The sequence below is a fragment of the Belonocnema kinseyi genome, chromosome 10 (genome assembly GCF_010883055.1).
Source record: "Belonocnema kinseyi isolate 2016_QV_RU_SX_M_011 chromosome 10, B_treatae_v1, whole genome shotgun sequence".
Taxonomy (NCBI): Eukaryota; Metazoa; Arthropoda; class Insecta; order Hymenoptera; family Cynipidae; genus Belonocnema; species Belonocnema kinseyi.
The window spans coordinates 6,144,760-6,155,846 of NC_046666.1; the positions used below are offsets into that span (position 1 = coordinate 6,144,760).

At 35.5% G+C, this 11,087-nt stretch overlaps 1 protein-coding gene across 2 annotated transcripts; it reads right to left on the bottom strand.

Moving 5' to 3' along the window:
- Positions 1-2,617: 2,617 nt before the first annotated feature.
- On the bottom strand, positions 2,618-10,197 carry LOC117182343. 2 transcript variants are annotated; one of them, XM_033375501.1, is made up of 6 exons: positions 10,070-10,197; positions 9,071-9,352; positions 8,478-8,642; positions 5,231-5,497; positions 3,849-4,063; positions 2,618-3,739 (listed from the first exon to the last, which is right to left on the bottom strand). In XM_033375501.1, the coding sequence occupies exons 2-6, from the start codon at positions 9,308-9,310 to the stop codon at positions 2,752-2,754; spliced, it is 1,875 nt and encodes a 624-aa protein (XP_033231392.1). In that variant the 5' UTR covers positions 9,311-9,352; positions 10,070-10,197; the 3' UTR covers positions 2,618-2,751. The 2 variants fall into 2 exon arrangements, with proteins under 2 accessions (XP_033231392.1, XP_033231393.1); XM_033375502.1 differs by lacking the exon at positions 9,071-9,352.
- Between the last annotated feature and the right edge of the window lie 890 nt (positions 10,198-11,087).

Genomic DNA, 11,087 nt, shown 5'->3' on the forward strand with positions numbered 1-11,087 from the left:
AATTAATGTTAATGTTTGTCAATTTAAAAAATTTTCATAAAAAATTAGGTTTTTTATTTGGAATAACATCAGTTATAATATTTTGATTCTTACAATCATAGAAAAACTATTTTCTTCAGATATCTGACTTATGGCACGAGAACTACCTCAAAGAATTTTAAACGTCTTACTTAAACTTTAACTAATTTTAATGAAAATAATTTCAAATTAATAGACTCATAATTAAACTCTTTTAAATTACATATGCATTATTGCAGCCCTTTTCGACGCCTATAAAGCAGGGCCAAAGCTCTACTTTTACTCCCTAGGGAGTAAAAAGTGATGTGAAAAGTGAAAATTGACAATTTTATATTTATGAGCTCGTATTTTACCATTATCAGCCCACTCACCGTAAGAACTATAAGGCAATTATGGTAGCAGATAATAGAATTTCGCTGTAATTTATGTAAAGTTAACATATAGAATTAGTCAAATTACCAAAAATTTCCGGAAATATGTAAAAAAAATTTTATTGAGTTTTCGGTAATTTATCTCCAGTTTCCATAAGTTACCTGTAATATTACCAAAAAATTACATAAATTTTCGGAAATTTATGGTAAGTTTTCATGAATTACTTGCAATATTATCATAAATTATCAAAAAAATCATAAATTTCCGGAAATTTATTAAAGTAATTAAAATTAAATATTGGGTAATTTATGGTTAGTTATCATATTTTCCTGTAGAATTGCCATAAATGAACGCGAATTTATTTTTAAAAAATTTAATTTTATATAATTTATGGTAAGTTACCGTATTTATCTATATAATTATATAAATGACCAAAAAGTTCCATAAATTTCTGGAAATTTATAAAAAATGTTTAAATTTGAATTTTGGGTAATTTTTGGTAAGTTACCATATTTACCTGTAAAATTGCCATAAATGACCGAAAATTAAGACATTTTAATTGAATTTTGGGCAATTTCTAATATGGGCTAAATTATGACTGTATTTCGAAAAGCGTCTGAAATCATCCAGTTGTTATAAAAAATATCGTATGTGCCAAGTGGGAGAGGGACTTTTTTCCCCCTAGGTGCATAATATACTATTATTTAACTTCAAATCCTGTCTAATGTTATCTAAATTTACAATATTTCATTTTGAACCCGCACAATTTGTAATTTTGTAATTAAAGAAAATAACAGTTTAGAAAATTTATCAACATTTAACTACTTATATTAAATGAATAAGTACATATCAAATATTAAAAGCCAAAAACTTAGAAACTGATTTGTTTAAAATAGAAAGCCTTGAATCGTTAAGATTTCACAAATTTAAATTTGTACCTCAGCATTATTATAAAAATTTTAAATGTCACTTTCAATTTTTATAATCATAATAATTTTATTTGAAATGTTGTCACAGGCTTAGAATGGTTACTGTCCAACATGTCAAAGGCATTCTTGGTTAGAGTTGTATTTTGATTTGATTATTTTGCACGGAGCTGTCCCTGTATATATCATCAGTCAGGGACGCATTTTTATGATGTAATAAAGTGATCTGATCAGAGCAGTCTGCCCCAACATATTGGACAAAGTCTGGTTTTTACCCCATCATTGACGGACTGGGTTGCAGTCAAGTACACGATGGGGGGACATACAGCTTAAGGTGGGTTCCGAACCACCAGAACCTCAGTAAAGGTACATCGAAAAATTTCCAGAGGTACCGGTTTAGGGATCGAACCCCGGACTTCTGAGGTGAAGTCCGAGTGTCTAACCAAATGAGCTAATAATAATAATAATGAATAATAATTATTATTAATGTTTTTCATTTAAAGGAGCTAAGAATTTCTTTTAATTTAGAATATTGAAAATGAGAGCGTACATTTGTATTCTGTAATCAGAAATTATTGAACTGTTTAATTCATAGAAGTTTAACACTTTTCGGTTTATCAGCATTTATTTTTAAATTATCAAATTGGAAAGTTATAAAGGCTTCTATTTTAGGATCCGTGACAAATAGTCCAAACAACAAAGCGCCCGCCCAATGAGAGTCGCGCTCCCTGAAAAAGACCTGCGAATTAGAGAGCGACTCGCTTCATCGCGATGGACGTATGTATGAGCACGCCCCTACTCGCTCTCTGATTCGCGGGCCTTTTTCATGAAGCTCGACTCTCATTGGGCGAGCGCTTTGTCGTTTGGGCTTTTTGTCACGGATCCCTATTTCAAACGCGTGATAACTTATTGAGCGTTTGCATTGAAACATTTTTAAGCTTCAATTTTAAAAGCTTAAAATTCAAGAATATCACTTTGAGTACTCTAACTTGCACTTAAGTTTTAAACACTGCAAATGAAGCACTTGTCCGCCTAAAAAGTTTGCATTTTTTTATCGTCAAAAAGTTTTTTTGGACCACTCCGATGTGCATACTAAAATTATCAGTTGATGATTTTAAAGCATTTGAGCCGAATATACACTATTGAAAAAATCCTCATGTTACTGTCGAACGAGGAAAACAAGAGAAAATGCGTGACGATTTTCAGATTCCTCGAAGATTGCCACGATTGATGAAAAACCATAATTTAGATTTGAAAAAACAATTTCTCATTATTTATATCTGAAGGTAATATTTTTATTCCTTATCAAATCTACCTAAAAGATATAATTTTTTTTTAAAGTAAGGAAATATTTCATTTTAGACCGCAGCACACAAATATTAACTTAAAATTGTAGATTTTGCTGCTTTTATTAATTGAGGAAAATATATAAACATCATTCATGCCCATCTCCTAGCCAATGCCAAGTAATATTCATAGGGTCGCATTCTTGAAAAGCGGTATCGCAACATGTATAAACCACTTCACAATTCCTATTCAAGTATTTCAATAGTCGCTCCTCGTTTTCGACGCGTTGTTCCCAATAACAAACATCAAAATCTTCATCTTTGGCGATGGAACAATGCATTCTGTTAAATGGAATCTCTTGGATTGTATCTTCGCAGCTCAAGCAAAAAGTTTGCTGCTTATAATTTGAAATTATATATCGATACTCGTTTTCTTCCGGAAGCGAACACGTGATAATACCATAGGGCGTAAAAAAATCGTCGCTTTTCATGAATAGAACTTGTCCAGTGACGAAATAATGACTGGATCTAAAACTCGCACATGTTCTTATGATCAGTTCATTTCCATATTGTTCTGTAACAGTGATTGGTCCAAGAATCTTGTAGTCCACAGGGTTTCCATTGACGTCGATGTAAATCGATTTAAAACTCTTGCCAATAGACAGATCGTGAAAATAAGGAATCTTGAGAGGCTGTTCTCCGATTTTATTGGGGAATAAAGACCAAACTTTTTCCGTTGTGCATTTGTAACACTTCTTACCATCTGTCTCGTCGATTTTATATTGAAAACCAAAATAATCTTCCCAGATTTCAGTTTGAGTATCGATTTCATTCAAAGCGTTTGCAAGAATTTGTCCTGGTGAGTTTGAATCCCCAATTTCAGAATTACGATCTTTTTTAGTAGTCATTTGCACCTCAGGAAAGTCATCACTCATCCAAGTCGGAACATCAATTTTCGAATGTTCTGTTACTCGAAAATTTTCTTCTAGATCAATATTAATTTTGGGCCAGATAAGAACCGTAAATTTAGGATCTTTCACAGTAAAAATAGTGTTGGAAAGCTGAGGATCATCAACTTTGGGATCCTCAACCTTCTCGAATGCTTTCGGTAGAGTTGAGTTTTTGGATGGATTATTTCTGAAACAAAAAATACACTTGCGAATTAAGATATTCTCCAGGTCAAATATTAATATTTTTAATTTGAGCTAAACAAATTGGTTCTCCTTTTGTGCACTCTTAAACTTACGTTCCACTGGCAAGTTGCGAAGTGTCAAAAAGAGAAGTTGGATAGTGTGGTGATTGTTTCGTATCAATGCGGTGAAGAATAGGTGGTGAGATTTTTGGAAGGCTGCCATGATACTGCACAGTAATTGCTTTATGAAATATGCAAACTTGGCCAGTTTTAGGTATTTCGCAGCCAGTTTCTGCGATTGCGTATTCCAAGAAATTATCAGATCTAACCTAAAAGAAACCAAGATACAGTGTTAAAGTGATATAGCTGCAGTAAAGGGCTCAGTCCCATGGAGGTAGATTAGCAGAATAGTTTTGACCAGTGAGGTGAGTCCTAGAGCCTGTGCAGGCTCCGCGTTGGTCAAAACTGTTCCACTATTTTCCTTATGTACCTCCATGTGACTGCACCCTAAGATCTCGGTTTGGTTATATAAATTTTTTAAATCCTTTTCCAAGCGGTTATTTTCAGAAGTTTATAAAATACACTGATTACCAATAGAAATTCAGTTTCAGGAATGAGATTTACTTTTAACTGGCTCCATCATTATAGCAACTTCAGGCTCTGTCTGTACCCAAAAATCTAGTGAATAATGAAGGACTTTTATATGATTTTAATAAATTGTGTAAGACCCTGGCGGAACTAAAGAACGGAAAGAATATACTACAGCGTACCTTTATAGTATTCATAGCTATACATTGGAAACCTGAGAAAACAAGGCTTTTCTAATGGAAAATTTAATGTAATCCGATATACAAGTTAAACGTCTATCTTGCTGTTTTCTTAGTCTTTGTTGCATGATACGGAATGGATACTATGTGGATACCATAAGGATATGCTGTAGAGTATCCTTTTCGTTCACTTGGTCCGCTAGGAATGGGTGTTCAACTTGTTGCAACTCGAATTCTACGATAAATTTGCCATTAGAATTTCACGGAGTGATTGCAATAGTTTTTTTTTTGCAGCGTTAAACATTTTTAAAATGTCATAGATTCCGCTGAAGGCGGCATCAAGCGCATCGATAGCTGTAGATAGTCACCTGAGTAGTATGCGGCTACTGAAAGAAGGTGCGCTTGAAGTCGCCTTCAGCCTATGTTAATGAGAGATATTGTATTTATTTATTTTTTTAAACGCTGCAAAAACAACTATTGCAATTATTCTGCGACCTTCTCACAGACAATTTAACGTAGAATCTAAATTGCAATAAATTAAAGGTCCATCTTACTGTTTTTTTGTTGGGGTTTTGTTACATGACACGGAAGAGATACTGTGTAGATACTATAAGAATACGCTGTAGCTTATCCTTTCCGTTCAATCGGTCTGCCGGCGGATATACGTAAATATCCAGAATTACATGAAGTAAATAAAAATTAAATAGTGAATAAAATAAATTTCCTAACCTCCGTCAACCACATTTTGTGCAGAGAATATTTTCCTTGTGGGACGACTTTCTTAACAATTTCAAATAAGTCGCTAACGTAGGTACTGTAGGGCAGTTTCAGCAATCTTGGATACCCAAAGCTTTTCTTGTCGTGCATTAAAATAATAGGAACGTTGTATAGCTCAACGGAAGGTATAATTGTCCCTGTTTTAATGAACGATGATTGCGTCATTTTTTCGTTACATACAGGGCATAGATGAAACTTCGCATCTTTCTGGAAGTAATTCTGTTGAAAAAGAGTATAGTGTGAAAAATCAAAGTCCCTTCGTACCTTTAAAATAAACTTAAAATTACTATTCTAGTATAATAAAAAAAAAGTATAGAGTAAAAATACGGCATCAAAAAAAAAAGAGGCGACACTGAGACCAACCGCGGGCAGGCGTCGAATAAAGAAAAAGCAATGCAACATCAGCATCATCCTAAAGATCTGGCTGAACTGGATGACGAGCTGAATGGAGATTTTTCCGATGAGTCAGACCCCTGGACTACCACTTCCGGTGTGTATAATGCAGCGAGAACTTTAGCAGATGTAAACCGTTAAACAAAACCGACGGCTGATCATAAGACCAAAAAACGAATGCATCAATTCACCACAAAGATAGGCTAGGCAAGACAGCACGCGTCATGCATTCAGTGAGTGAGTGACTAAATAACAACTGGCAAAAATTTCACCAACAAGGTTCGACAGTTCGCACGCAAATTGCGGATCCGTTATCACACACTCAACAAGTCAAAACTGCTGACTATCAGGAAGGATATTATTGATAGAGTACGAGTGCTATATGATGCTAGGAGAAGTCTAAAGCGGAGAGAGCGGTGGGTGAGGGAAAGCCAACAGTTTTCTCTAACCCATCTCGAATCTTAAATGATCCTTCAGTTATTGTCGAACACCCACCCAAAACAGAGGAGGTCGAAGTATTTAGAGAGAGGTCTACGAAGTTCAGCATACATTGAAACAAGACTTAAAGAACACGAATAATTTCAATGAGCTATGCAATGCCCTCATAAAACCTGAAAAAGAATGCCCACCATAATAAGTTTCCTTTAACCCACAAACATCTGACCTGCATTGTCATCTCATATCTAAAGTCGGAACAGCCTACTCCGAAGTGGTGGGTGGAAGGTCGCATTGTACTCCCTCCAAATATAGGCACAGAGATATTGATGGCGCTATGGAAAACCAGACTAACTATCTCATCTGGAAAACATCAGATTTCGCCTTCCGAACTGTCGACGAAGAACAAAGTATCTGCAACAAACTTACTTGTCGTACCGGTAGTTCACTATTCATTCGGAGTGGTTCCATGGACGAAGGACGAGCTCAGATTTCTTGATATCGGGACATGAAAGGTTATGAGCATGAAAAAAATCATGCACCTCAAGTCTTCTGTTCCGCGAATTTACATCTCACGCCGTCAAGGTAGTAGCGGAATACTGAATCCTGCAGTGTCTTCACAACAAGATTATTCTGGGTACAACACATAGTCGCAAATGGACGGGACCCTCTTTTCAAACTGGTTAGGAAGCGTGCAGTGGGAAAGGGGTGAGCCAGATGCATCAAATCTTATCTATCTCGAGCACTCACTTCTGAAAGCCCAAATTAAGAAAGCACAGGAGAAAAACCTCCGTAAACAGCTCCTCGAAAACAGGATGCACGACTTCTTCCACAGAAATTATAGAGGATCGGTCGATTTGTTTTATGAGCTAAGGATTGCTTTCCTTAAATCATCCGGAATTAAGTTGGGCACTTTGGGTTTTATTTTGGCACGTCAAGACGGTGTTATTTCCACGTCAGCAAACAGTCGCCGCATTTAGTTATCCAACTCATGCGGGACCGACTTACATCCAAAGCCACAATGCGGAACCATGGTTACTTTATTACAATTTTTTTCACTCTTACGGCATTAGCCTGAATTCCGATCCGTCAAACGCTCCCCGGGAAATAGAGTCAATTGTCGAGAATGTGAAGTGCCAGATATACTGCAACTTCATATTCTCAACAGTTGTCTGTGTTTCGTACACGAGGCCTAACATAGTTCTCCTTGACTTTGAGAAACGAACCATGTACGTTATCGAGTTTTTGGCACCAGCTGACAAAAACATCATAGCTAATGAGAATAAAAAGAAAGAGAGGTACCTAATAAGGGAGTTGCGACGGTTATACCTGGAATAGTCTGTTAAGCTAATCGTCCTTATCACCGGCGCTGTTGGACGTGCCAAGATTTCACTAGTCAACAGCCTGAAAAACATTTCCGCGTGTCAAGAAAATGCTAAGGCACTTGCGGGCTAAATTCAGAAGGCGGTCGTCCGTGCCCTAAGGATGCACGAGAGTTTTGCCGGAACATCGTATTAAGTCAATCACAGACTGTAACCACCTATCTCACGACCGTGAAATGTGGTTGCGACTTTAATTTTACCGCAATTTGGCTGGGAGCGGGTGCAGTTTTTCTGATTAGCACCCGCTCTCAATGAAATCCCGCGTTTGTCCTTTAAACAATTTTATATAATATATAGAGGGTGTCCCAGACTCAAGGGCCGAGGCTTATATGGCTGTATACAAATATAAAAAAAATAAATCGAAAATTCCTTTTCCAAAAATCAGTAAAAGTTTTAGTTTTTGAGTTATAAAATATTTAAGTAGGACCAATCAGGAGCGCGGTATAAACAGTCGTGCCTCTGTGAGTGAGAGTCCAACTCAGCGTATAGTGATCGCGCTTCTCCCGTAGACCTCACTGCTTACTTCAAAACACTACGCTGAACTGTCGCTCACAGAAGCACTACTGTTTATGCCGCGCTCCTGATTGGTTCAGCTTAAAGATTTTATAACTCAAAAACTAAAACTTCAACTGATTTTTGCAAAAGAAATTTTCGATTTGTTTTTATTTTTATAGTCATATAAGTCCGGGCACTTGAGCCCGGGATACCCTGTGTGTGTACACAATATATATATCGATTCACGAAATAGAGTGAAATAAATACAGTAGACTCTATGACACTTCTCGATACGAAACTTCTCCTTTCCAGATTTTTCCTTCGTTCGCTTGCCCTCACTCCTTGTCTTATCTTACGCACACGCATACCCGGGCGGCTACGCCTACTGTGTCGAAGGCGGCTTGACGCAGGAGAGAGGGTTATCTGAAGCTTCCTGTTCGCTTTTCCTACAGCTTCGAAAATGAGAAGTGTCGTAGTGTCTACAGTATATTTACCTTTATACAAATATCGCTCATGAAAAAGAAGCAATTTTTTCCACTTTCGTGCTTTGTCCATTCATTATCGCATTCTTGAAGGCACTGTGCACATTTAAAGCCACTCGGTGGACTATTGATCTCGAAAGCGAACAGATTCAAATCTGTCAGTTCTATATCGTCCATCTAAATAAAAATCGATAAATTGCATAGTTGTATAAAAATAGTATATTACATACCAAGTCCAGTAAAATACGAAATGCTTCAGATCACATGAAATTGTTGGCCGAGGCGAAGCCGAGGTTGATAAACATGTGATCTTAGACTTTCTTTTTTACTGGTCGAGGTGTGTATACTTTTTTTTTTTTTTTTGCTCAACGACACCGGAAAGCACAACCTCTCGGTCACTATACGAAACGAAGTTGCCGCTTTTCGGCGCTGTCGGGCAAAAAAATAGTATACACACCTTGGCCGATAATTTCATATGATCTAAGACATTTTGTATTTTACTGGCCTAGGTATTTAATATACTATTTTAAGATGGAAAAAAATGTAAAATCAAATCTGATTTAGTTACATAAGTTTTTGTTAGGAAATATATACATAATACTAACTAGTATAGCAATTTTACATTGTTCGAATTTATCACATGCCCGGTATATCCAATCTTTACGAAAAGAAGCAATGGCGATTTGGGATAATGCCAAATGTTCCTTGCCAAGAAATTTTAATAATAATTCTTTTAGTTCTCTAATTTTCTTTGCCGTGTCCATTGAAAAAAAGATTCTAAGATGAGGTTCAAAGTTGTTGCTAGGAACATAAACAATGTTCCATCGTCTCTCACTGTCCTCCATTGTGTTAATCGAAAAGATCTATTTTTAGACGACACGCGCAATCTGGCAAATAAACATAGGTGTGCTGAGTATTATATACGGGTGAATTAGGGTGGTCCGAAAATTCGATTTTTGGTTATTGAGACCCTCCCCACCCAAATTTGTTCGTATTCCGGATAAACAAATTTCGGTTTTCGAAAAAATGCAAACAACAAGTACTTAATTGTTATAAACTTTTTGTGAATCAAAGTAGCCATCTTTTATGGAATGTTCCAGGAATAATTTCCACCCAATAACCTTATATCATTCATCACGAAATATAATAACTTTTCACTTCTTACAGGGGGAAAAATTGTTTCAATAAATAATTGCTTGAACATTTCAAAATTATTTTTTAAATATTTGGAAAGTCGTCAATTATTGATAAAAAATCATTCATGTTCAAAAAATTCCAAAAATACCGTCTTCATTTGACAGAAAACTGCTACTTTGTTTTTTTTGGGGCATTTCCGTGCACAATAAAAGGGTATAAAATTTCTTAAGAGATGACTATACTTTAATTCACAAAAAATGTATAAATAATTCTTTTTTAAATTTGTTTCGAAAACCGAGCTTTTCCCATTATTAATATTAAATTTTTAAAATTTATTATTATTCCTTAAAAAGAATTTAAATAATTGTAAATTATGAAAGCCATGATTGTGACAAAGATTCTAATTTAAACATTCAACAATAGCATTAAATCATGAAATTTACCGTATTTCTTCAATTTCTACTTACGGTATTGGAAATTCGTTATGTAAATATTTTGATTAGTTGTTTCGGGATGTATTTTCAATTTTTTTCTAAGAGAAATGGGGTAATCAACTTTAATTAACTGAAGCCTCAAGGCAAGAAAAACAGACAGATTTGCTTTGTTCAGCTAACATCTATGCAATGCTCCCAATTTTGGGAGATTTGTTGTATTGCGCATGCGCCGCATCAACAACTGGATTGGTTACCGTTGGTACGCTTATTTGAAATGATTCATTTTGTTTTGTTTTTGTTTATAATTAGTTTAACCCATATTAGCGACAAAAAGGTATTATTTTCTTAAAATTTAAAATCGATTATTAATTTTCAAGGAATAATAATCAAATAATTATATTACGTTTTAATTAATAAGTCTATTTTGTGAGCAAAGAATTAGTTCTAATAGTCTAAGAATTATTTTTGTTGCAAACAATTTTCTTACACATTCAATAATTTTAAATGAACGCGCCAACGGTAACCAATCCAGTTGTTGATGCGACACAAGCGCAATACGAAAGGATCCTAAAATTCGGACTAATCACTGACCTGTATAACTGGATAGTAGATAAAGTTGGTGGGGTCTCCCGAATTGAAGCCATCTTGCGTGGTACTTAGTATGCTTTTCCTATATTATAGTCACGAAGGATTAATAAGGAGACCTAACTCCGTTCCCCCACTTAGCAATAGAAACATTACCGCATTACAGAAATATCTTAGATTTGAGTGCGCAGGTGCGCAGTTGTCCTCTTCCTATACATGGAAAAGTGAGGTCTATCAAGCTAGCACCTCCACAAACGAAATTCCAAAATTTCTTAATGTCAGAATTTTGAGCTTTTTTGGGCTGTATTGCCGATTTTTGGGCTCCGCTAATTTTTGTGAAAATTCAAATTTTGAATGGAGGTGCTGACTTGAATCAAGCCAGCACCTCCACTATATAAAAATTGAAAGAAAAAAATCAAACACGTCAGAATTTTGGGCTTTTTTTGGGCTCTTAAACGCACCAACA